This window comes from Esox lucius, chromosome 5 (assembly GCF_011004845.1).
Source record: "Esox lucius isolate fEsoLuc1 chromosome 5, fEsoLuc1.pri, whole genome shotgun sequence".
Taxonomy (NCBI): domain Eukaryota; kingdom Metazoa; phylum Chordata; class Actinopteri; order Esociformes; family Esocidae; genus Esox; species Esox lucius.
In genome coordinates, this window is record NC_047573.1 from 22,790,651 (window position 1) to 22,817,313 (window position 26,663).

Below are 26,663 nucleotides of genomic sequence, written 5' to 3' on the forward strand. Positions count from 1 at the left end.
TAGATATAATCCCTCCCACCGACACCCAAGTCGCCTTTCTCTCTCTCTCCATATTTTTTTTTTCTTACCAGGCTGTGTCCCCATTCCCAGGCAGACAGAGCATGCAACCATATGTGAGTTCATGGGGTGGAACAAAACTATTGCCATGTGGGTCATTACTCTATACTGGCATAGTGAGCAAGTCACCGCATAAGGGTACAGTTGGAGTTTACGCGCGCGTTAAAATCTGCCATTCGACCATTTACGCGCGCGCTTCAGAGACACTTTTTATACACTGTATAGGTTGTAATTGTTTTGTGGGACTAAATCACCCAAACTAATTATTTAATATGTACTTATATAAAAACAAGGGGAACGGGGTAACAGACATGTTACTGTACAAGGCAATAATGCAAACATAGCGTGCCAATGCATTACGCTTCCACCTGAAACTTAACAACCTGCTTGGAAAACCTGTTTATTCAAGAACTACAGGAACATGTTATATATGGTCACTAACTCATTATACGGGTTGAAGCGACACATACTGGAATTCAGTGGAACAACGTGCTCAAATTTAAACACGGTCCGCTCCACCCCGGCCCCCTATTCACTTTCTCATTCTCGCATTTCCGTCCTTCTCTGGCAGTCTCGTTTTCTCACATACAGACAGACGAGCACAAACACATGCCTACGCACTATCACAACGAATAGAATGTCGAATAGAATGGAGATTCAGAACTATTTATACAGCATAAATTAGTGATCCAGCGAGAAATACAGGATTAGAAAAATGTCAAATTATAAATCATTCCGCTGACAACAACATAATATAGTTCTCTTGCCAGCCTTAAATCCTCTATTATTGCTCCATGATGCTAAAAATAATTGACATATTTTTAGACCAATGGGTATTGCTATCAATTCAGAAGAAGAAGCCGCAACAATATTTGGACCAATTGCTTTGTAGAGTTTTCTTGAGCCTTGTCTCTGATAGGACATTGTACGTGGAAGAATACATAAAAATCAAGGATGTTCTTCGGTTTCTAAGAAGCCATTTTGAGAGCATGTTTCGGGCGATATGTCCTATGATGAAGAAGATGCAGAAGCCAACGAAAATGGTTACAAATCTGTCTGTTTCTCCCTCCGTCTCCAATATATCGATACCATGGCAGCAGTCAACCGGCGGGATGTTAATAGCAAAGCGGGGTATCAAGCTGTGCTTGCTGGGTTAATACGTCATTGAAATGAGAGAGGAGAAAGAATGTCTGTTGACTGTCTCTGTTCGAGACTTGTAACGGTTACCGTGAGTTTTTTCCAGTCTCCATGAAATCTACCAGCATCTCTCACGACACAAACCAACACCAACGGCCTCTGACTGAATAGCCTACTACAACTCACTCTTGATTCGAAAGGAGAAAGGCAAAGGCAGTTCCTATCGTTGTTGTGCCAACCTACCGTCCATGGCTTCTGTGAGCCTGGTCTCCAGTCCCCCAACCCCCGTTGTTCTTGACAAAAACATGACAGACTCTGAGCTTGCAGAGGAGGAAAGGTCGAGTAACATTCTTATCTGTCTGGAATTCTGTCTTCTTTACCCAATCTCATCTGTGCGTCTCAAGTTCATGCTTGTGTTACTGTTGTGTTATGAGCCGAATTCGAATTACTCAGACAACGCTTCGTTGTTGTAGACGGGCCTTTTCACATTATTATTTTATGCATGCGTTATAGCTAGTGAACTTGTAGTAACATTTTCCCAAAACTGAATTCCCACCACGAAAGACACATTTTGGTCTCGATGTCGTTTGTGTGAGCGGCAAAGAAACCTCCCGTCAACGTAACACTGTCATTGACTGAGTAAAAATATGGGATGGGTTCGGTTAGTTATCACGGTCATATTGTTGCATTCTGTGGGGGAGTTATGTGGGTGATGTAACAGCCGTAGTCCCGCCCCATTCACAATGCGCTTCTTTTGCACCCCCTATCGAACACCTCTCGCATTACTGAAAGGATTATGAATGAGAATCTGCTGTGCTGTAAATGCCAGTGCTGAGTGACTATGTTAGTCAGTTAATCCTTTCACACCCCTCACCATCATTAGCCTCTAATTCTATTTTTTATTTTTTTTAAACCCTACGTTATAGCCATTTGACAGTGTTATTATACATTTTGCTTGCAAACTGGGGCATTTAAAATACATTTTAGTAATTTGAGAGATGCTCTTGCCCTAAACGACTTATTATTATTTAGTGTTAGCTGTCTTGCTGAAGGACAGAACGACTGATGTTTCACCTTGTCAACTCAAGAATTTGATGTAGTTACTGGTCGTATTTAACTGCTAGGCTATCTGCAGGCCAGAAAGATAAAGGGAAGTTTGAAATGCACCTTTAGTTTGAAGTTTGTTTGAAAACTTGGGATCATTCTAATTGATATATGCAAATAAATGTCCACTTCTGATCTAAAAGTTTCAATAATATTTCATGTGGTTTTGAAAGAAATGCCCAAACTGGAATTGTAAACCCTTCAGAAGATAGCTAATGGGCATATTTTGGGACTTGGTTGAAAAACATGGGTGATCCATTTGGAATGGGATTACACCTGCGATTTTTATTTAATACTCACATGTAACATACTTACTATTGGAGGTATGCATGAATAACCATAATATTTCTGTTTTCTAAACATCCACTGCCAGTGTTTCCCATCTTTTGAAATGTATCCACTTTAAGGGCCATTCAAAGGAAAAGCATGTTAAGACATTTACATTCACCCTCACCCACATAGTAACTACAGCCCCATCACCAATCAGTCGGTTCTCCACTGTCATAACATGAACACATTAGTTCCCCTCCCTATAGCAAATATCCAGCATGAAGGTCACTCCATTCCAACCAAGGTTCACAAACAAATTAGCATGTAGTATTTACCCTTTTTACCTTCTCCCATCATCCATGTACATTTTCCCATGCCTGTTGAGCCCATTCAATTAATGAATAACTATTATCTGGTTGATATTAGCATGTAGCGTTAGTACTTGATAATTACTTAGACAAGAGACCACTGGCTACTCCAGTATCCCTTTACCCTCCCAAGAATACAGACTTACATTAACTGAATATTGCATCGTTCCATTTTGCACATCACCTGAATGTTAAAAATATGAATGCTTTAAATGTGTATGTGGCCCATAAAGTAGAGTTGTATAGGGTTGTAATGATTCTCACTAATGATACAGAAACATAGATTTTTTTTTTAGTTTGTTAAATGCAGTTTTTCTGATTTCATGGACCGTTGAAGTTCATCAAGCACTCTCTTTGCATTTCATTTTGAATGTGACTTTTCCACAGTTGGTTATTGAAATTAGAAGTGGCATATTTGGTTTTCTGGGAACCATTTTTTGTCATTGTCTACATTGCTGATGACATGTAATGATCTTTTTATTAAAGAGAGGATGGCGAATTGGAAGATGGAGAAATAGATGATGAAGGGATTGGGATTGAAGAGGAGAGTAAGGAAGAAGTGAAAGAGGTGAACGAGGAGAAGGAAGAGAAAGTCAAAGAGATTGAGAAGGAAAAGGAGAAAGGGAAAGAAAAAGACAAAGAAGACAAGATACACCGGCACTCCAGAAAAAGATACAAAAAAACAAGAGATAAAAGGAGGTCAAAGAGGAGGAGGCGCGACAGTCGGAAAGTAAGACCAGGAGCACGATATGTACCCCAGTCATAGTGTAATAACAGCATGCAGAAATGCTGTGTGTCAGTCTAAATCCATACCTATGCATGTAAAACACTACTTTCACATTATACTTATTTGGTTTATTATACATATATACATATTATACATATAGGTTTATTATGGGTTTATTTTGATTCCATATCTTCTACTTCTTGGGAGAGAGTGACATTGTGTGTGAGAGACACGGTTTAAAGTCATAACACATACATTGTTTCCTCTCTCCCAGCACCACTCTCCTTCCAGCAGTTCCAGTTCGGACAGTTACGAGTCATCGCCGGAGCGGCCAGAGAGGCCCGAAAGAGACAGGCCTAAGAACAAAAAGAACCCAGAGAGGGCTCACCGTGGCGGTGACTACGATAGCCAGTCTGCTCCGGTAATACTTAGTTATTACAATTCATTATCATTCAGATTTCCCATGCATAGGCATTTACAATAATGTATATAATACGTTTCTAATTATATATAAAAGTACTAGTAGGCAAGTGTAAACATGCTTTTGTATCGGCCTGTGAACGTTAATATGAAGTGTAATCCCAGTTTGTTACATCACACCACACAGAAACTCTTCACTAACCACATAACCGCGTGTCGGGACTGACTCTTTCCCAGCACGGCCGTGAACAATCCAGCACCGGCCATGGCAACTCCCAGAGGTCAGAGAGGTCAGCGGGTCAGCATAAGAGCGGTGGCGGAGATTACGACAAGTACAGTGACTACAGTGAAGACAAGTATGACTATGAAGGGGAGGTGGAGGATTATGAGGAGGAGGAGCCGTGGCAGGGTAAAGACTCCATGTCTCCGGGTCACGGCATGGGCAGGGGACGCGGATCCAAAGACCAGATGAAGAGAGGTGGCATGAGGGGCACGCAGAAACAACAGCAACAGTGTATGTGTCAATTGTGTCGGTTTGGCGCCAAAGTGTGTTTTTGAATGTTTGGCAAGTTGGCTACAGTTACAGTGTGTATTCCTCTCTGTCGTCTGACATGAGTTTTTGTATTTTATTACAGCTAACAGAAATGTTTAACCTAGATTGGTTTACTGTATTGGGTATGATTGATGTTACAGCGACTTGTGATTTTCAGTTGGGGGTCCGCGGGGGCGGGGCAGAGGAGCCGGAGGAAGGGGGCGGGGCATGCTGAACAAGAACAACAAGAAGCAGATGCAGCAGATGAAGGGCAACAAGAACTGGGTGCGCGGTCGGGGAAGAGGAGGCGGGGGCGAGCAGGCCGGAGAGGGCATGAAACAGGTAGGGAACAATCAATCAATCAATCAAATTTATTTATAAAGCCCTTTTTACAACAGCAGTTGTCACAAAGTGCTTTACAGAGACACCCGGCCTTAAACCCCAAGGAGCAAACAACAGTAGTGTTGAATTTCAACAAAGAGGGCTTTCTAAAATGGGATCAGTACACTTATATATCCTAATTCAACTTCCCTCTCCTTTTCGAAACACTAAAAGGAGAAAGGCTTGGACAGTTGGATCTCCTCTGATCTCCTCCTAGGATAATTAAAAAAGTAAATGTAGTAAATATTTATTGGGAACACGCTCTGGCGATGTTGCGATGTGCCTCAGTGGGTTTAAACGTCCTAACGATCCATGACAAAACTGATCTTGTATTTTTATAATCTGCTGACCAATAGATCTTTTCCCTCTGGTTACCCTGTCTCTAGGATGGCGGTGGGAAGGGCCCTCCTGGTGGTTTCCAGAAGAAACGTCCCATCATGACCAAGGAGTTCATCAACCAACACACCGTCGAGCACAATGGCAGATACATCTGTAAATACTTCCTGGAGGGACGATGCATCAAGGTCAGCTGAGTCAAGTCAGCACCTCTGAGGCTGTAGCAGCGCAGGTTTAAAAATGCTAGCAAGTGTATCAGGAATATCTGCTGGAGAAGCATTTTTAGCATAGCATTTTTAGCATAAGGTTTTTTTGACTATAGTGGAGCGCTGTGGTGCTCTTATGAAAATAGTGGCTGGCATGCAGATTCTTAAAATGTTGGCTAAACACGTGTACCTACAGTGAGGGAAAGAAGTATTTGATCCCCTGCTGATTTTGTAAGTTTGCCCACTGACAAAGAAATGATCAGTCTATCGTTTTAATGGTAGGTTTATTTGAACAGTGAGAGAAAAACGCATCCAGAAAATCCAGAAAAACGCATGCCAAAAACCTTTGTTGGCAATCACAGAGGTCAGACGTTTCTTGTAGTTGGCCACCAGGTTTGCACATCTCAGGAGGGATTTTGTCCCACTCCTCTTTGTAGATCTTCTCCAAGTCATTAAGATTTTTAGGCTGACGTTTGGCAACTCGAACCTTCAGCTCGCTCCACAAATTTTCTATGGGATTAAGGTCTGGAGACTGGCTAGGCCACTCCAGGACCTTAATGTGCTTCTTCTTGAGCCACTCCTTTGTTGCCTTGGCCGTGTGTTTTGGGTCATGCTGGAATACCCATCCACGACCCATTTTCAATGCCCTGGCAGAGGGAAGGATGTTCTCACCCAAGATTTGACAGTACATGGCACTGTCCATCATCCCTCCGATGTGGTGAAGTTGTCCTGTCCCCTTAGCAGAAAAACACTCCCAAAGCAAAATGTTTCCACCTCCATGTTTGACGGTGGGGATGGTGTTCTTGGGGTCATAGGCAGCATTCCTCCTCCTCCAAACACGGCGAGTTGAGTTGATGCCAAAGACCTCGATTTTGCTCTCATCGGACCACAACACTTTCACCCAGTTCTCCTCTCAATCATTCAGATGTTAATTGGCAAACTTCAGACTCGGCCTGTACATGTGCTTTCTTGAGCAGGAGGACCTTGCGGGCGCTGCAGGATTTCAGTCCTTTACGGCATAGTGTGTCACCAATTGTTTTCTTGGTGACTATGGTCCCAGCTGCCTTGAGATCATTGACAAGATCCTCCCGTGTAGTTCTGGGCGGATTCCTCACTGTTCTCATGATCATTGCAACTCCACGAGGTGAGATCTTGCATGGAGCCCCAGACCGAGGGGGACTGACAGTTCTTTTGTGTTTCTTCCATTTGCGAGTAATTGCACCAACTGTTGTCACCTTCTCACCAAGCTGCTTGGCGATGGTCTTGTAGCCCATTCCAGCCTTGTGTAGGTCTACAGTTTTGTCCCTGACATCCTTGGACAGCTCTTTAGTCTTGGCCATGGTGGAGAGTTTGGAATCTGATTGATTGCTTCTTTGGACAGGTGTCTTTTATACAGGTAACAAGCTGAGATTAGGAGCACTCCCTTTAAGAGTGTGCTCCTAATCTCAGTTTGTTACCTGTATAAAAGTCATCTGGGTGCTAGAAATCTTTCTGATTGAGAGGGGATCAAATACTTATTTCACTCATTAAAATGCAAATCAATTTAACATTTTTGACATGCGTTTGACATGGTCCTCAGTCGGAAAAGGGTGGCTTGCTCACTTCAGGTTGGTGGAGAGTGCCTGCCTCAAGTGGAGGAGTTTAAGTATCTAGGGGTCTTGTTCACGAGTGAGGGAAGGATGGAACGGGAGATTGACAGACGGATCGGTGCAGCTTCTGCAGTAATGCGGTCGATGTATCGGTCTGTCGTGGTGAAGAAAGAGCTGAGCCGCAAGGCGAAGCTCTCGATTTACCAGTCAATCTACGTTCCTACTCTCACCTATGGTCATGAGCTTTGGGTCATGACCGAAAGGACAAGATCCCGGATACAGGCGGCCGAAATGAGCTTTCTCCGCAGGGTGGCTGGGCGTTCCCTTAGAGATAGGGTGAGAAGCTCGGTCACCCGGGAGGAGCTCGGAGTAGAGCCGCTGCTCCTCCACATCGAGAGGGGTCAGCTGAGGTGGCTTGGGCATCTGTTTCGGATGCCTCCGGAACGCCTTCCAGGGAAGGTGTTCCGGTCCCGTCCCACCGGGAGGAGACCCCGGGGAAGACCTAGGACACGCTGGAGGGACTATGTCTCCCGGCTGGCCTGGGAACGCCTCGGTGTCCCCCCGGAAGAGCTGGCGGAAGTGTCTGGGGAGAGGGAAGTCTGGGCATCCCTGCTTAGACTGCTGCCCCCGCGACCCGGCCCCGGATGAAGCGGAAGAAGATGATGATGATGATGATGATGACATGCGTTTTTCTGATCAAATGTTCAAATAAAATCATTGAAATTATAGACTGATAATTTCTTTATCAGTAGGCAAATGTACAAAATCAGCAGGGGAACAAATTTTTTCCCTCACTGTACATGAACTGCTTATTGTGTTGCTTTAAACAAGTCTCCTAACCGAATTCTCAATGTCAAATGGTGTTCTCTTCCTTAGGGAGACCAGTGTAAGTTTGAACACGAACTGGTGACTCCGGACAAGAAGAAGGAGCTGTGTAAATTTTATCTTCAAGGGTACTGCAGTAAAGGGGACCACTGCATCTACATGCACAATATCCTTAATTCAGTGTGGATTCATGCGCTGGGGGAAATTTCAATTAATTTGAGTTTCAAGAAGTTAACTGTAATTCCAAAGATCCTCTCTCAAAAAGCTGTTGAAATAGAATTATCTTCGACCTGGCAATGTACATATTAATTCTAGAGTAGAGCTGGGAAAAAAAAACACATAAAATAATCGATAATGACTAAACCGGCCTCTTGTTACAGTATTTATTGTTTTGTACAATATGTGGAATATACTAGAGAAATTAGCTTGGATGTTTGTATGTTTGCTAATATGGGTAGTTAAGAATGGAACATTTGAGGGCTACAACAGTCAAACTAGTAGAAGTAGTTCAGATTGTGATAATTCTCATCTAGGACAGTCCGGTTTATCATTATGAAATCAATAGCAATGTACTGTACATGTCTGTCCACATCGCCCAGCTTTACTCAAATGTTTACATTTCTCTGAGACTAGAATAATTTCTCCATAATAATCCTTGACTCGTGGATGCACGTGAATATCCCTGCAAGTTCTATCATACTGGAGCCAAGTGCTACCAGGGAGACAACTGCAAGTTTTCCCATGACTCTCTGAACGATGTGACTAAAGACCTGCTTGATAAGGTAAGACAAACGCTTAAAACATCTCAAATGATGTGAACTAATGTCTGTCTAACTATTAAGCGGGAAACGTGTTGCTCTAATGGGTCATAATAGCAGCATCTAACAGCAATTACATTTAGAAAGTCTTTAGTCTGACCTGTAGGTAACTACCAGTGTTCAGCTTCAGTGTCAGACTGTTTGGTTCAGACTGTGTCCTATGAACTGGCTTCAGATCATCAACACAGAGGAGGAAATCGCCCATGAGGATGAGATGGAGTTGGAGGACCTGAGGAAACAGGGGATTGCCCCCCTGCCTAAACCCCCACCAGGGGTGGGTCTGCTGCCCACTCCAGGACCCGGTGGTCCCGGGCCAGGCCTGGGTACAGGAGGTCATAATCCAAACCTTGGCCCTGGACCCTCCAGTCCACAGGAGGGAGGAAACATCGGGGCGAATCCAGTAGGGAAGAAGATCCCATCTCTGTTTGAGATTGTGGTAAAACCTACGGTGGACTTGGCTCAGAAGATTGCCCAGAGGTGATTATTTTATCTGGTCCCGTTATCTTTAGTATAACGCAAAGGTCTGTTAACGTGAATGTTTCTGATTAATAAATCACCACCATTAATAATTCAAAATGTTTGCGTTGCAGTGGCTCCAACTTCAGCTCTCAGTCGGGGGGCCAGTTTTCCGGCGACGAGTTTGGAAGCGGGGGCCCCGAGGACAACATGCAGCAGAGCGGACCCAGCTGCCCCCCACCTGTTCCTTCTGGGTCTCCGCCATGCCCCATGGGGGCTCCCCTTCCATCCCATCTATCCCACACCGGCCCCCCAATGCAGCAGAAGCAGAGTCCCCCTGGACAGCATCAGCAACACCAGCCCCCCCACGGATTCCCCATGCCTCCACCTCCAGGTGACTACTAACCACACCCTCTGTCCACGACCGAGCCCCACCACGTGACTGTGGTGGTGGATCCGGTTAAAACCGCTCCTTTGTCACCTGTCACCCTCTCCAGGTCCACCGCCGCCCTTCCTGGGTAACCGACCAAACATGAACATGAACCCAAACATGAGCATGAACCTCCAGAGGCCCCCTCCGCCGTTCCCCCCGTTCCCGGACCCCATGCAGATGCTTCAGAACATGAACGTGCCCTTCCAGGCCCTGGGAGCCATGAGCCAGAACCCTGCCGAGTTCTTCAACATCTTCAGGAACCAGACTCAGACCGTGGGCCTGGGAGGTGGGTCTTACAACGGTCCTTGATGGATTAGCAGATGATAGCCATCGTTATGGCATGTGCAGGAATCAATTACGGGCAGTGTGTCTTCACACCAATGACTAAATTCTTGAACTTGAAAATGTTTGATGATTTTGCAGATTTGGATTTAGTCAAAACTCATTCCCTCCCCCCATCTTTCTGCCACCCTCTCCCTTTCTTTCTCTCTTCCTTCCTCCCTCTCATTCCTCTCCAAAAGCTGACTCGGGTATGCCCTCGGCGCAGAACCCCTCCCATCAGCCGGGGGGCGCTGACTCCCAGCTGCTGTCTCAGATGCAGAGTCTCCCACCTGCTGTCCAGTCCCAGATGCAGGGCCTTCCGCCTGCAGTACAAAAGGCCCTGTTCCTTCACCTACAGCAGCAGCAGCGGCAGGGCAGTGATCCACAAGGTCTGGACGACCAAGGCGGCAGGACCCCCAAAGGTGAATGTGAAGGAATATGTCAGTTATAATACTATAATACTAATCAGTCAAATTACCATAGGAACTGTTCCATCTGATTAATGTGATCAGGAAACCTGGGTTGAAATGTACACCACTAAGATCAATGATTCACACAATCCGCATGGATACTTGGTAACCATTCAGCGATGACTGTGTTTATCTTAACATGCTCCGCGTTGGTGTTCCAGATGACTCTGCTAACTGGTACTCCAGCGATGAGGATGATGGGAACTGCGTCACGGCCATTCTCAAAACTCTGAAGAAACAGAATGAGAAACTCCCGCAGGTGCCGCCATCCACCAAACCTCCCCCCTGCCCCCAGGTGGCCCCCGGGGACCCCAGGCTGCAGAAGGAGCGGGCCCAGCCCAGCGACCCCCGGATGAAGTCAGCCGACCCCCGGCAGAGACCCCCGGACAACATGAGGAAAGACCCGGACCCAAGCGGGGACCCGAGACAGGCCCGGGACCCCAGGAAGGTACAGACATCCAAACCGTACTGTCAAAAGCCTGGGCACGTGTCGCCTCAACATTTCTGTCTGTTACTCGGCGGGAACGTTGAGTCAGTCCCGCTGTTCACGGTCAGCGTCCCCTTCCTTCAAGTGAGCGTTTTCTGATTCTCTCTAAGGTGAGGCCCTTGGAGACACCTAACTCCTTCAAACCTGAGCTCCACCACCACCGCCAGCAGCACCGCAGCAAGGCTCCCCTCGGGGAGGACGATGAGGATGGGGAGAGGGAGCTGAGAGAGAGGGCGTCCCTCATCCCGCTGGACCCCTGCCCAGGTTATAGCCTAGCATTTCCGCCATTTTATATGTATTTATGTTTATAATGAGACATTTGCACGGTCAAATAATAATGGAATATAATGATTGTGTACACGGGCACGGAAATATCCCGAACAATGTTCCTGATATCGAACTTTGACCTCCTAGGGGTAACGCTCCGTGACCCTCGCTGCCAGCTGCAGCAGTTCAGTCACATCCGGGTGGACGTGGTGCTACAGAGGCCGGCGTTTGCCGCCGCCGTGGTCTGGTCGGCCGAGGACCTCATCCCCTCGCTGGTGCCCAAACAGGAGCACTCCATCAATCTGCCCCTACCGCCCCTCATCGCCGACGCCCAGATGAACCGAACCAACAGCAGGACCAGGACGTTATCCCCCGACCACTCCGCAAGCCCCGCCCCTCCGCACATGGACCCTCGCCTGGTCGCCGCCCGTCTGAAGGAGGGCGTGGGGGCGGGACTGGGCAGGCTGCCCTCCAGGACACTGGAGCCACGGAGCTCCACGGAGAGGCTGCTGGATCCCAGGCAACACAAAGCTCTGGGTCAGGACCCCCGAATTGGTCGCTCAGGTAGTCAGGACTCTAAGATACCTGGGCTGAGGGAGCTGGATGGAGGAGGTGAGGTAGGAGGAGGTGCTGGTGGAGACCCCAGGCTGCAGAGGAGCAGTGCTAGCTTAGCCTCTTCGTCCTCATCCTCCTCCTCCAAAACCACTGCGTTAACACTGTCGGGTCCGTCTCCGTCTAAACCAGAGGCCGAGAAGCCAGACATGCTGCCTCCGTACGCCCCAGGGCATCAATCCTCCACCGGCGGAGGGTTAGAGAGCCCCACCACCTCCACCCTGCTGGGGGGGATCAGCCTCTACGACCCCAGGAACCAGGCAGCGCAGCTGGGCCAGCGGGACGAGACAGAGCCCCAGAGGAAGACCGGGATCCTCAAACTTCCAGCCAAGAGAGACAACCACGCCAACCCTCCCGCATCGTCGTCGCCCAGAGGGGGCACAGAGATCACCCAGGAGGGGTGCGGGTCCAACAGTCGACCTCCTACTCTCTCCTCGGCTCCCACAGCGTCCGGGTCAGAGCTCCCCAGTTCCCCGGTGAAGCCCTCGGCGCCCGCGGTCCATCATCTACCCATCCAGGCCCTGGCAGGCCTGATCAGACCCCCCTACACAGACCCCAGACAGGCCAAACCGGTAGAGAAGGAGACCAGGCAGGACGAGGAGAAGGAGGACGATACGAGAGAGGAGGAGGAGGAGGACAAGGTGGAGGACGAGTCAAAGGAGGACGATGATGAGGAAACAGAAGACGATAGGCCGCTGAAAGATGTGTTCAAGACCTTTGACCCCACCGCCTCCCCCTTCTGTCAGTAAACAACCCTGTTTTTAAATGTAGATCAACACACACACTCCTCTGCTTAAATGTCCACATGGAGATTTACAACCCAGTTGAAGACATACTGGATTTTCTGTACATGGATTAGAAACGTGTATTATTATTATTATTATGTAACTTTACATATTTATTTATTTCAATTGTGTAAAAAAAAAAAAAGGTCGGTTCTATGAGATCTTTCCAAGAACAGACTAAAGTGTCACTTATTGTATGTTGACCGAGAGGCTCTAAGGCCAGTCTATCTACGAGGTCAGTAGGGGTCAATGTTGGGTGTGCAGTGACTTGGTTTGTCTAAAATATAACTATCTTGAGCATAAAGTGATGTTATTGGTTAAAAAAGGATGTTAAGTTATGGACAGTATTACGGTTTTAACTTTAACAGGAAAATTATGTACTATCATAACAGTGCTTGACTTGGCCATGAGTTGACCGGAGCTCAGTGCCATGCTTCCAATGTTTTACTGCTTGAGTTCCTTCACTAATGCAGAAGTCTGAAGTTATTTTAGCGGGGTTGAGTACAGGACATGAAGAGGGAGCGTGGGCGCGATGCCCAAATGTGTTTAATTAAAGGCAAACACAAAGGAAGAATTTGAAACCAAACACTCCCTGGATGCGGCTTGACTCTCTTTATACCTGCTTTGATTGGGCCGAATGTGTGGAGGGGCGGGGCCTCCTTGTCCACTGGTAACGTGCACTCCCTTTGCCAAGACCAGCTATCCATAGGTCAGGCAAACTATGGCAAACTACTAACAGTTCCTCTACATACATTCTTGAAAATCTGGGATCACAATTTAAAACCAGCACCTATTTCAGTTCAAGTCAAGCACTGCTTATAACTTAACTTTCAAAATGTTTGTTTATTGAAACAGTACAGTATTTTCAGCCTGGTGTACAACCCTTAAAAAAAAGAAAGTAAAAAAGAATCACTACATTCAAACGAGAACAAGGAATCCAGCATCACAAGACACCGTATAACCAGTGCACTAGTAAAATTATAACCTCTCTTTTCCTTCCGATTGTCTATTCCAATATTATTTAAGACACTTTTACATTTGTGTTCCTTGCTTACTATGGTGGTAATGATATGATATGCGAAAATGGTTAAACGTGGGTTTCATTTGGGAAGTTTTGTGTGCTTATGTACGGTGCTACTTTTGTTGGAGATTGAATGAACGGTTTTCTTTTTTTATTATACGGTATATGGTCACATTTTAAACGGCTTCTTTTGTATCTTAAATGCAGTGCTTTTCATGAATGGTGTAACGTTGGTTTTGTTATTTTGTTTCGTTTAATGTTAATATAGTTGTTGAGTACTGTCTGTAAGGTTGCACTCAAAGATGATCATCAATGCCTTTTTAATCAAAGTCTTAAATAAAAAAAAAAATCCATTTGACATCCTATTCAGAGATGTGGTCATGCATAACAAAATGTATGTCCATATATTATGTTTTATATGTAATTCATTGCACATGTGCTTCATAAGGTATTTATAAGGTATCTAGTATTTTTTCAGCGTGCTCACAAGTTTCATTATAGGAACATGAGACATTGGAGGTCTTTTTTTTACTCATGGGGCATCAATCAGTAAGTTGATATTTGTAATAAAGCATTTTTTATTTAAGTCTGTTTCAAAAAAAATACATAAATAATAAAATAACAGTTGACATGAGAGGCATGAATGCATTTTGGGATAAAATTAGGTATACAGTATATTAGTAATATTGACATCCTCGTTAGTAAAAGCACAGCAAAACAATTATCTTTCTGATCTTCTCCCCCCCAACATGGAATATGCTAAGCCAATCTGCACCGCCCTTTTTGGGTTGGAATAGGGCTAGCAACCAGGATAAGATCCTGGGTCACCCTGCAAAGCATATTAAAACAATTTGGGAGCCCGACATTTCAGTTCCTAAGTCACTTAGAAATGTACATGGTTTCGGTGTCATATATTTTCTTGCACCATTTCCAAGTGACTAGTCTGGGGTGTGTGTTAGGGTCACTTGAATCCTTGGTCCTTTATGTCTACAGGAGGGGCCAGGCTTGGGGATTCTCGGTGCAGGGAGGTTTTCCTCAAACCCAGATCATCAGTGTCTGGGTTAGAGTTCTGCTGGGCTCGGTGCATCTGAAGGTTCCTCTTCCACTGGAAACACATTGATGCGGCCTCCACTCCGTCTGAGTTTGGTTCTGGTTGTTTTAGACCCTGTTTGGCAAATTATCTGTTTTATCAGAGAATACATATATACTATATACCGATCAGCCATTATATTATGACCAATGACAGGTGAAGTGAATAACACCGTTAATCTCGTTATCATGGCACCTGTCAGTGGGTGGGATATATTAGGCAGCAAGTGAACATTTTGTCCTCAAAGTTGATGTGTTAGAAGCAGGAAAAAGTGTAAGGTTCTGAGTGACTTTGAAAAGGGCCAAAGTGTGATGGCTAGACAACTGGGTCAGAGCATCTCCAAAACTGCAGCACCTGTGGGGTGATCCCGGTCTGCAGTGGTCAGTACCTATCAAACGTGGTCCAAGGAAGAAAAAGTGGCAACAGGTTCATGAGTGGCTAAGGCTCATTGATGCACATGGGGAGAGAAGGCTAGCCCGTGTGGTCTGATTGAACAGACGAGCTACTGTAGCTCAAATTGCTGAAAAGGTTAATGCTGGTACTGATAGAAAGCTGTCAGAACACAGTGCATTGCAGTTTGTTGCGGCTGCATAGCCGTAGACCAGTCAGGGTGCCCATGCTGACCCTTGTCCACTGCCGAAAAGAATGGGCACATGAGCATCAGAACTGGAACACAGCGCAATGGAAGAAGGTGGCCTGGTCTGATGAATCACATTTCCTTTCACATCATGTGGATAGCCGAGTGCGTGTGTGTTGCTTACCTGGAGAACACATGGCACCAGGATGCACTATGGGAAGGAGGCAAGCTGGCACAGGCAGTGTGATGCTTTGGGCAATGTTCTGCTGGGAAACCTTGGGTCCTGCCATTCATGTGGATGTTACTGTGACATGTACCAACTACTTAAGCATTGTTGCAGACCATGTGCACCCTTTCATGGCAACGGTATTCCCTGATGGCATTGGCCTCTTTCAACAGGATAATGTGCCCTGCCACAAAGCAAAAATGGTTCAGGAATGGTTTGAGGAAAGCAACAACAAGTTCAAGGTGTTGACTTGGCCTCCCAATTCCCCAGATCTCAATCCAATCGAATATCTGTGGGATATGTTGGACAAACAGGCCCGATCCTTGGAGGCCCCACCAAGCAACTTACAGGACTTAAAGGATGTGCTGCAAACGTCTTTGTGCCTGATAACACAGCACAACTTCAGAGGTCTAGTGGAGTCCATGCCTCGATGGGTCACAGCTGTTTTGGCAGCAAAAGAGGGACCTACACCATATTAAGCAGGTGGTCATAATGTGATGGCTGATCAGGATGTGTATTATATATACAGTACCTCACAAAAGTGAGTACACCCCTCACATTTTTGTAAATATTTGAGTATATCTTTTAATGTGACAACACTGAAGAAATGACACTTTGCTACAATGTGAAGTAGTGAGTGTACAGCTTGTAGAACAGTGTACATTTGCTGTCCCTTCAAAATAACTTGACACACAGCCATTAATGTCTTAACCACTGGCAACAAAAGTGAGTACACCCCTAAGTGAACATGTCCAAATTGGGCCCAATTAGCCATTTCCCTCTCTGGTGTCATGTGACTTGATAGTGTTACAAGGTCTCAGATTTGAATGGGGAGCAGGTGTGTTAAATTTGGTGTCATCTCTCTCACACTCCCTCATACTGGTCACTGGAAGTTCAACATGGCACCTCATGGCAAAGAACAAAAATAATTGTTGCTCTACATAAAGATGGCCTAGGCTATAAGAAGATTGCCAAGACCCTGAAAGTGATCTGCAGCACGGTGGCCAAGACCAGTGCTTGTGCTCAGCCTCATATCCAGAGGTGGTCTTTGGGAAATAGATGAATGAGTGCTGCCAGCATTGCTGCCGAAGTTGAAGGGGTGGGTGGTCAGCCTGTCAGTGCTCAGACCATACGTCGCACACTGCATCAAATTGGTCTGCATGGCTGTCATCCGAGAAGGAAGCCTCTTCTAAAGTTGATGCACAAGAAATCCTGCAAACAGTTTGCTGAAGACAAGTAGACCAAGGACATGGATTACTGGAACCTGGATAAACTTATTTGGTTCAGATGGTGCCAAGCGTGTGTGGCAGCAACCAGGTGAGGAGTACAAACAAAAGTGTGTCTTGCCTACAGTCAAGGTGGTGGTGGGAGTGTCATGGTCTAGGGCTGCATGAGTGCTGCTGGCACTGGGGAGCTACAGTTCATTGAGGGAACCATGAATGCCAACATGTACTGTGACATACTGAAGCAGAGCATGATCCCCTCCCTTCGGAGACTGGGCTGCAGGGCAGTATTCCAACATGATAACAACCCCAAACACACCTCCAAGACGACCACTGCCTTGCTAAAGAAGCTGAGGCTAAAGGTGATGGACTGGCTAAGCATGTCTCCAAATCTAAACCCTATTGAGCATCTGTGGGGCATCCTCAAATGGAAGGTGGAGGAGCGCAAGGTCTCTAACATCCACCAGCTCTGTGATGTCGTCATGGAGGAGTGGAAGAGGACTCCAGTGGCAACCTGAAGCTCTGGTGAACTCCATTCCCAAGAGGGTTAAGGCAGTGCTGGAAAAAGATGGCGGCCACATAAAATATTGACACTTTGGGCCCAATTTGGACATTTTCACTTAGGGGTGTACTCACTTTTGTTGCCAGCGGTTTAGACATTAATGGCTGTGCGTTGGGTTATTTTAAGGGGACAGCAAATTTACACTGTTATACAAGCTGTACACTCACTACTTTACATTGTAGCAAAGTGTCATTTCTTCAGTGTTGTCACATTAAAAGATATAATCAAATATTTACAAAAATGGGACGGGTGTACTCACTTTTATGAGATACTGTATATATACAACACCTTTTCCAAAAGGGACATAAAATATAAATAAAAACAGAGTGCAATGATGTGCAAATCATTTAAATCCTATATACAATAGAAAATAGTACAAAGACAACATTATAATGTTGAAACTGAGGCATTTTATTGTTTTTTGGAAAATATACCCCCATTTTGAATTTGATGCTAGCAAAACATTTCAAAAAAGTTGGGACAGAGGCAACAAAAGACTGGAAAGGTTGTGTAATGCAAAAACATTTACCTGGTGGAACATCTCACAAATAAGTCAATTGGCTACAGGTCAGTAACACGATTAGCTATTAAAATATAATTCCAGAGAGGATGGTTCTGTCAGAAGTGAGGAGATGGAGGGGTTCACCACTCTGTGAAAGACTGCACAGGCAAATACTGCAACAATTTAAGAATAATGTCTCTCAACGTAAAATTGCAGAGTTTAGGGATCTCATCATCTACGATACATAACATTAAAAGATTCAGGGAATACGGAAAAATCTCTGTATGCAAGGGATAAGTTCAATATTGGATGGTCGGGATCTTTAGCACTGCATTAAAAACAGACACAATTCTGTAGTGGACATCACTGCATGGGCTCAGGAACACTTCCAAAAAACCATTGTCTGTGAACACAGTATGTCGCTGAATCCACAAATGCAAGTTAAATCTGTACCATGCAAAGAAGAAACCATATTTAAACAAGATCCAGAAACACTGCCGCCTTCTCTGGGCCAGAGCTAATTTAATGTGGACTGAGGCAAAGTGGATAACTGTCCTGTAGTCTGACAAATCAAAATAAATTTTTTGGGGGGGAATCAGGAATGTTGTGTCCACCGGACTAAAGAGGAGAGGAACCATTCAGCTTCTTATCAGCGCACAGTTCAAAAGCCAGCGTCCGTGATGGTATGGGGGTGCATTAGTACACATGGCATGGGTGACTTGAAAATCTGTGAAGGCACAACACTGCCTTCCAGGCAACGTCTCTTTTAGGGAAGGCCTTGCTTATTTCAGCAAGACAATGCCAAACCACATTCTGCATGTATTACAACAGCATGTATCCGTGGTAAAAGAGTCCAGGTGCTAAACAGGCCTGCCTGCAGTCCAGACCTGTCACCCATTGCAAACCTTTGGCGCATTGTGAAACAAAAAATGTGACAAAGGAGCCCCCATACTCTTGAGCAGCTGAAATCCTATATCAAGCAAGAATGGGAAAATATTTCACTTTCAAAACTAGAGCAACTGGTCTCCTCAATTCCCAAACACAGAGTATTTTTAAAATAAAAGGTGATGCAACACAGTGGTAAACATGCCCCTGTCCCAACTTTCTGAAATGTGTTGCTGGCATCAAATTCAAAATGGGCATGTATGTTTCCAAAAACAACAACATTTCAACATTTGATATGTTGTGTTTGTACTACTTTGAATTACGTTTAGGGATAAATGATTTGCACATCATGGCATTCTATTTTTATTTGGATATTTGCATTTTACCTGCACCAACTTTTTTTGGAAACGGGGTATTATATATTGTTGTATGTAGTTTTATATGTAGTTTCATCATTTGAATCACAGGACATTAGGCAAAAAAGGAGACAGGTACGCAGAGGGAGATAGAGAGGAAGGGCCCGACTGTGCTTGAACTGTTAAACCAGACTCCAGCATGAAAAGCAATGCACTTTCAAAACAGACAGGGACCATACAGTGTGTAGATCTTTCGGTACATGTGTATTTCTAAACGGATGGGGAACATACAGTGTGTAGATCATCTGGTACATGTGTATTTCTTTGTAAGGATCTGTTACCTTAATACAGGCCGTCTCTGCTGATCTGACCCCCTGCAGAACAACCTTAAGTAGGTTCTGGGCGTTCTTCACAAGAATCTCATCTGAAGACTTGCTTCCAGCCGTCAGTGCGTTAACACTGGAAACAGATTCCAAAATCACAACTTGGCTATAAGAACAACATTCCTACTGTACGTATTTACTTTCTGATAAAATGTAAGATAATTTAAGATATTTTGATTCAGTAGTTACATTAGTGAACACGATGGAATTAGGAATCTTTGATGTACATTTTTGTATATAGGAAGGTAACACGTGTGGAACGTCAGGGATTATTTTAATCCAATAATTTGAAAACAAACTGTTTCTTGACACTTTATGTTTTGTATAACATGTGTTCTTATGAATACATTGAATAGATTGGTTTAATTGTTGATTAATCACTCACCTGGAGATGATAGTGAGTTGATTAGTGATAGTGAGAATCTGTTCCACTCTTAAAGACAGCTCAGCGGAACACTGTTGGTCCAAACAGTGGTTTACTATGACCTTCAGAAAGTTGGTGATGGACTGGCAGTTTGAGACCACACCCTTTGCTGTGCCGACAAACATCTCTTTGTTCTGTAATATATATTTCAAAATGGCTTAATCTGTGATGGTAAATATAAAAAATGTAAGCATTCCAAGACAGAGGCTGAATTTATCCCAATTTAACCAGACTGCACTAAATTCTTTCCAGTTGAAACAATAAGTAGATGTATTGGTTGATTGATCTTCATCACCAGTATTGGTCCTTTCCTCCTCAGGTACTGGGCCATGTGGTAGATCTGGTCCGCCATCTCCCTGGTTACCTGGACGATACGGTTGCCCTGAGCATCCCACTGGTCTGTCTCTTGTTTGAGGAACAGGGAGGTATAGGTAAGAGAAGGAGTGGTTGTGGTGTACATGAGGGACCCGGTGGAGTTTGTCAGGAATGGGGTGTCCCCGCAGACAGCAGACTTTGAGGCCTCCTGTAAAGAAATAAGGTTTATATAAAGTGAATGTATTGAAATGTAAGAAAATGGACAAGTATTTTACACTGGCAATTAATTTTTTGGCTTAAGTAGACCATATGTAATAATAATGATCATAATTTATATTTTTAATGTATCCATTACTAAATTATTTAAATGATCAGCTATTTTATACTCACACATTGTTGAGTTGCCATCACCGATTCATGTTGGGGATTTTCACCACTTATACTGGCCTGTCCTGAGACATTAAAATTCTCTGTATTGATTAGCTGCCAGGGTGCAATCTCTGGTTGGTAATCAACCCTCTTCATGGTAGTACAAAGACTTGTCCCAGTCATCCACTTTTTGGAATCCCCTGATCTTCCACCCTGCAGACCAGCCTTGATAATAACAACATTGAATAGATTGTATGACATTATGATCAGTGTGAGACAATCCCCAAGTGCTTCAAAGAGCAAGCCTAACTCTACCAACAGACACAGGTCCACAATGAACAAAGCCCAACTCAAATAAAACAAACTACCTTGACTTTTTCCTTAGCCTCCTGGATTAGCTCATCCACCTTATAGAGCTCCTCAGTTACATAGCGAGCCTTAGCAGACCAGCATTGAATCCGTATCTCCAGGCTGAGAGTGTCGTCGATACAATGGCGCTCTGTTAAGAGTCTGGCTCGGCTCACTATATCTGAGATCTGGAAAGACAAATGATCGTTGATGGATCTCAGGGCAACTCGAACATGAGGCTGGCGAATGTAATTAAAACAGTCTTCAACACTCTTCGTTGCAGCTCTGACATTCTTGATGAACAATTCTGCAGCTGTGTCAAATCTTTCTTGGGCCTCCTCAGACATCTTGTCATCTTCATGATGCTCAGCAGCGGTGTAAGCGATGTTTAAGATGTTTTTAATCGGGTTGACATAGTCCTTATTTGCTTTGTTCAAATGGCCGGATATCACCCTAATTTTGATCAGCAGTTGTCTTTGGAGGAGTTCTGATCTGGCAAATTTAAGGATTCCTGAGAAGGGCAGAATGTTGTGGTTCTCAGCAACCTGTAAGAAAGCCTCAGTAAGAATCTTCAACTCCCCTTGAAGTTCTGTCAAAGTTTTCTCTTCATAGGCGCTTTTACAGTTCAAGCTAGTTAGTCTCGCTGCCTCTTGTATTCTCAGTGAGTTCTCGGACATGGCCGTCAATCTTTTCTGAGGGGTCAACTGTCTAATCAATGATTCCCTTGTTCCCAAAATAGTATCCAGGGATTTCAGTAAAATTTGGATAGACAGTGCCCATAAAATACAAGGCCCTTCAAGTTGATCTGCTTGACTTGGTGTTGATGAGCTAGCAAGTTCAGCCAGATGTCTTGTGTTGTTATGTGCTTTGTTCAGCTTGCTCTGTAAAGCCATAAAACTCTCCTGACATTCACTTGGGGTGGTTATATCAGACGATGTCAACAGCTGCACAACATTGGAACAAAGATTAATTACTTTGCTGAGCTCCTGAGCAGTGCCAATGTTCGGCTGACAACCTTGAAACATTGAAAAGATCTGCTGGTACCACGCTCCAGCAGCTGGTATGAGGACTTTTCTGAGGTTTTTGATCAAGTCAGACAGTAATGTACTGTGTTTGTAGAGAGTGTCTATGCTCATGTTCGAGCTCATTGCGGTCTCTTGAGCTGTCTGGACCAACTGAGGCGTCAGGGTCAATAACTCTGACCTGAAAATATCCAATGTCTGCTTATCGACAGTGTCAACAAGAATTGAAGCTTCTTTTGCCGCCTGAGCATAACAGTTTGACAGCTTGAGAACTCCTGTACAGGATTTGCTGAGAACCGTTACATCTTTTTCTTTAGTCACAGTCACAACTTCATACAACAGGGGCAGAAGGTCAAAATCAAAAGGTTTTGCTTCACCTGAAACAGCTGTCCCTTTTAAATCATATTGCAAATCTTTGCGTGCCATCATGGGATCTCCAATTTCTTTATCTGAGGGCTCAACTTTACATTCAACTGGTGAATGTCTTTCTGAAAGAACAGGAGACTGAAGGCAAACATCTCCTACTTCCTGATCTAGAGCTGATCCTTGAGCTTCATTGGTTATTCGAACTGAGGGTGAAACTCTGCAGTGGCGTGCGTCCTCTCGCAGTGGACTAAGAAGATGTGGATGTTTCTGTCCATCTAGTCCTTCTCTTAAAACTTGAAATTGCTGGATCATCACTGAGGCGTGGTCTGAAAAGCCAGAGGATACATCCAGACCTAGGTTGGAACTAGAACCTATCTCTCTGATAGCTCCAACCACCTTGGTCTGTGAAGCTTCAACTTGTTTCAACAGCACTAGTAGACCATTGCGATAAATAGGGTTGTTACTTTTGTCTAATTGCCTTCTAACAGTGTGGAACACCTGTTTTGTCTGGGAAATAAGGTTATCAGCTAGCTTGCGGAACAGCTTGAGGTTCTTAGCTTTATACGCTGCTTTGCATTCATGCCATTCATTAGCCATTTCAGAAACTGCCAAAGAAGTGAACTCTTTAACATTGAGGACGTCACAAAGAGCACCCTGCAGCTGAATGGTCTCCTCATCCCATCGCTGACACAGATCATGGAGTTTTTGCACAACTTCAAAGAACTTCTCAGAGTCTGAACTGTTGCTATCCAACTCCAGCATGAGAGGTTTGATCCCAGCCTTTAGCCGCGTGAAGCATGCCCTTGAGTTCTCCATGTTTTCTAGACCCTTAGAATCTGTGGCAAAAGATGAGATGAAACTGGCAACCTGGATCATCTTATCAGCCTGTGAGAGAAGATCCATGAGCAAGGGCTGCATAGAATCTGGGTTTTTCAGGAAATCTTTGCTTGAATCACCCACTAGAACCTGTCCAACCAAATCCACCAGCTCTTTGTGTGAACTTGACGCTATAACACCGGTGTCCAGAACAAGGTAGAGAACTGCAGTCATCATGACACGGTCAAGCAGCCAGATTCGCTGTATCAATGAAGAACAGATACTGTCTAATACCTGGTTCAGCTTATCATCATCAGGATTCTCTGGAAACCTTATGAGCCTGTTTATTTCTGACCAGAGCTGTAGGACATGTCGACAGTGATCGACCACACTGTGCTGAAGTTCCACCCGTGAGGAGTTAGCCACTGCGATGCAGTGGAAGACAAGGTCTCTTAAGAGGCTGTCAAAGTAACTGTCCCTGATCGAGGAAGAACTGGCAAGGAGCCTTATCAAACTGTCACGTCTCTCAGTATAGTACCCACACACACCTAAGACGCCACCACCTGCACGGCATTCACTCTTGAGTATTGTGACAATTTCATTCACTGTGCTTTCCACTTTGCTCAGAATGTATGTTTTGGAGGCTTGGGCCTGCTCACTGGTTGGGTGTTTTATGGTGGTGACAATGGCTGTGTGAAGCAAGGAGATGCATTTCTTTAAGGTGTCCAAACAACTGTGCAGGTTATCTGTTTGAGTAGGGTCCTGTAGAGAAAAACAAAACAAAGTCTTCAATTACCACTGGACCACTGGTTGACTTTTTTCCTTTTTATGTCAAAGACTGTTGAGTGCAAATTATTCTTTATTGTTTATCCAAGAGGATGGAGTTGATTCGGTGGAACCAAACTAATATTGTCATAGCTCATATTCTGTTCAGCTTGACCACTGAAAGATGTGAATGCAGCAATCAGTTGGTATTACAAGGCTGAGTTGAGAATGTTCCATCCAATTACCTGTAGGGCCTCAGCCCGTTCAACAACCAGTTTGTTCAGAAGAACCAGGGCCTCTGAAAACCTTTGGAAGGCCCTAAGTAAAGCTTTGATGTCCAGCGAGGAACCCAGAAGGGAAAGGCAGTCCAACACCCTCTTAGCAGCTGCTAGGACCTTTCTCACAGTAGCATCATCCTCTACTAAAAGTATCTGGACATAGCAATGGAAAGAATCGATAACAAGGATTTTCAGAGGTTCTTAGTAAAAACAGTCCTTTCTGCTAGTTGAGAGATGCCATAGTAAACACTGATATTTACATGCTAAACTACATACTTTGATCACTCCCAGCAGGACATTCTGTGTTGCTGAGATGAGCTCCTCTCTGTGCTCAGCTAGGCTAGGCTGAATACTGAGCTTCTGGGTTGCTAGGAGGACATGCTGACCAGACAGAATCATGGGCTCCACTAGGTATGACATGTCTCTCTTCATTTCCTCGTCGTCTGTGACTTCTGATCGCCTTAGAAGACAAAATAATACATTGGCAAAGCCAGCAAAGATGTATATGTTTATTCTTGAAAACAAAAATATATTTTCGGTCGGGAGATAAGAATTGCTGTGATGAAACAAGGCAAAAACTGGGAATTGGATATCACAAAACTCTGTGGAATGCAGAGCCTTCTTGTTGCAGCAAAGTCACTGCATGCAGGCAAACTCAGTGCACATTCCGAGACAAAGGATAGAGAGAATTGGAATGCAGGATCCCATCACCTGTAAGCAGCAGCAGCCATGTTCTCTGTTGCTCTGGCTACAACCTGTGCCGCCCCCTCCAGCTCGCTGAAATGTTCTGGTCCCTCCCGCCCGTCGGCCCCCTCATACAGCAGAACCAAGTAGACCAGGTGTGATGCGATCGGTGCCACCACCTTCTCTACTGCGGCTGTGTTGATCAGGCCTCCCTGCCCCAGGAGTGGTGCCATGTCGTACTGGGACACCGGGCGTGGAACCTACCAAGGAAACACACAAGTGATGTTATTAGAAGTTGAATTGGTAAATTAGGGATTCTCCAAAATGTGGATTTGTTTGTCGGTGGACACGTTTTCAGAACAAATGCAGAACTAGATTGTCTTTTATAAAGAACTATATAAAATATAGGTTAACTACATTGTTTTAAAGTACTACATTTTCTTAAGAGAAGATTAACACTTTCATTCTGCAATACCTGTTTGTCTTTTTTTTTTTTTTATAAAAAGGGCTCTCATTTTTCAACGAAATGTTGAACTTACCTGTGACGATGACAACTCTATCGACTATTCCGTTGGAGCATGGTGCTGTAGTCCTGTCTCATCTGGACATTAACATTAATAATTTACATGTGACTGAGCGAGATGCTCTGTGCTTGATGTCAGTGTTCCATGGCAACCAACTCATATCAGCTCACATTTCCTTATTATTATTTAAGACCAAAGGCTAACTATTGGTCTGCCACCAGAGGGTGCCACGCACCACAACAAAGGTATAGACTGCAACAATGTCAGGTTGGGAGAACATTTCTTAATTTAAAAGAAAGAGAAAACACGCTGTTTTAATCTCAGATTTATCAACAGATAAATATACAGCTTGAACGTGTTCAAACAATAACAGAACAATAATTGTATACAAATGATAATTCAGTGACAGTAGTAGATCTAAAACAAAACCCCAAATACCTATAGTGTGAGAAAGTTGAAACAACATACACATTTAAAATAAACCATCACAGTTACAACCAAAACATGTCAAGTGTTCACCTCTCTGCTAACACCCATAGATAATGATTTCAGGTGCAAAGAAGTGTGAGTGTGTACAGTATTTGGCATGCCAGTGAAATGAATGGGTGAAGTTAAAATATAAGGTACATTTGTTTTTACAGAGCCTGGTAGAGATCACTGCACAGGTCAGTTTTCAAAAGCTTCCACCTCTTCCTCATCATTATCACACAAAACCCCTCTGATCAGCCAGGCAAGGTTCTGATATGCGCCACATCTTTTTACACCTACCCTTGTTTCAGTTGGGGTTTGCACATTCATAAATGCAACAACCCTTCTTACGCTCACGGCTGTCAGTCTAAAAAGTCTCACATCCGCACGCAACTTCTCGCTTGTTCGTCCGTAACGTCGTTCAATATACATAAAGGTTTGGATTGTAATGGGTGGAAAACACAGATCCACACATTGAGATATAGACACTGGGGCCCATATTACAGGCTTATAGGTTTCTCACAAATTATTTCTCAATGAGCTACAGTATGTGCTTTAAAGGTGGAGATCTGAGTTCTGGGAGTCATGCTCATTAAAATGTATCACACAACTGTATACCTGTATACGAAAAGTGTCTGAGCTGCTTTTTTAAATATGTATCTCAGTTTGTAGCTTTATTTCAGCACACTTGCATTCCAACATGTTGATTTAAAACCGAGCAGTTCCCACAGGCCTTACTAGTTTATGTGGTGATGGAGGACAGAGCAGCACATTCCCTAACCTTTCTATTTTTAGGGCATTACTCACCCCTGTTTCTCTGCCATATGGGGGGGGGGGGGGGGGGGCTTCTCTTAATGG

The 26,663-nt window shown here is 44.5% G+C and overlaps 2 protein-coding genes across 3 annotated transcripts; one reads left to right on the forward strand and one right to left on the reverse strand.

Annotated features, from left to right (window-relative positions):
- Nucleotides 1–1,034: 1,034 nt before the first annotated feature.
- Nucleotides 1,035–14,181, forward strand: LOC105029044 (zinc finger CCCH domain-containing protein 6). The gene is made up of 15 exons (XM_010902171.3): nucleotides 1,035–1,531; nucleotides 3,423–3,666; nucleotides 3,938–4,084; nucleotides 4,321–4,597; nucleotides 4,794–4,957; nucleotides 5,383–5,520; nucleotides 8,004–8,118; nucleotides 8,625–8,734; nucleotides 8,946–9,247; nucleotides 9,361–9,620; nucleotides 9,724–9,945; nucleotides 10,181–10,402; nucleotides 10,612–10,898; nucleotides 11,048–11,201; nucleotides 11,352–14,181. Exons 1-15 carry the CDS (start codon nucleotides 1,443–1,445, stop codon nucleotides 12,563–12,565), a joined length of 3,945 nt encoding a protein of 1,314 aa, XP_010900473.2. The 5' UTR covers nucleotides 1,035–1,442; the 3' UTR covers nucleotides 12,566–14,181.
- Nucleotides 14,182–14,266: 85 nt separating this feature from the next.
- Nucleotides 14,267–21,629, reverse strand: LOC105029049. Of its 2 annotated transcripts, none has more exons than XM_020046429.3 (5): nucleotides 20,903–21,629; nucleotides 20,556–20,759; nucleotides 19,812–20,373; nucleotides 19,385–19,502; nucleotides 14,267–14,787 (listed from the first exon to the last, which is right to left on the reverse strand). In XM_020046429.3, the coding sequence occupies exons 3-5, from the start codon at nucleotides 19,973–19,975 to the stop codon at nucleotides 14,584–14,586; spliced, it is 486 nt and encodes a 161-aa protein (XP_019901988.1). In that variant the 5' UTR covers nucleotides 19,976–20,373; nucleotides 20,556–20,759; nucleotides 20,903–21,629; the 3' UTR covers nucleotides 14,267–14,583. Both variants share the same exon structure in this region; 1 of them encodes a protein (XP_019901988.1).
- Nucleotides 21,630–26,663: the final 5,034 nt, after the last annotated feature.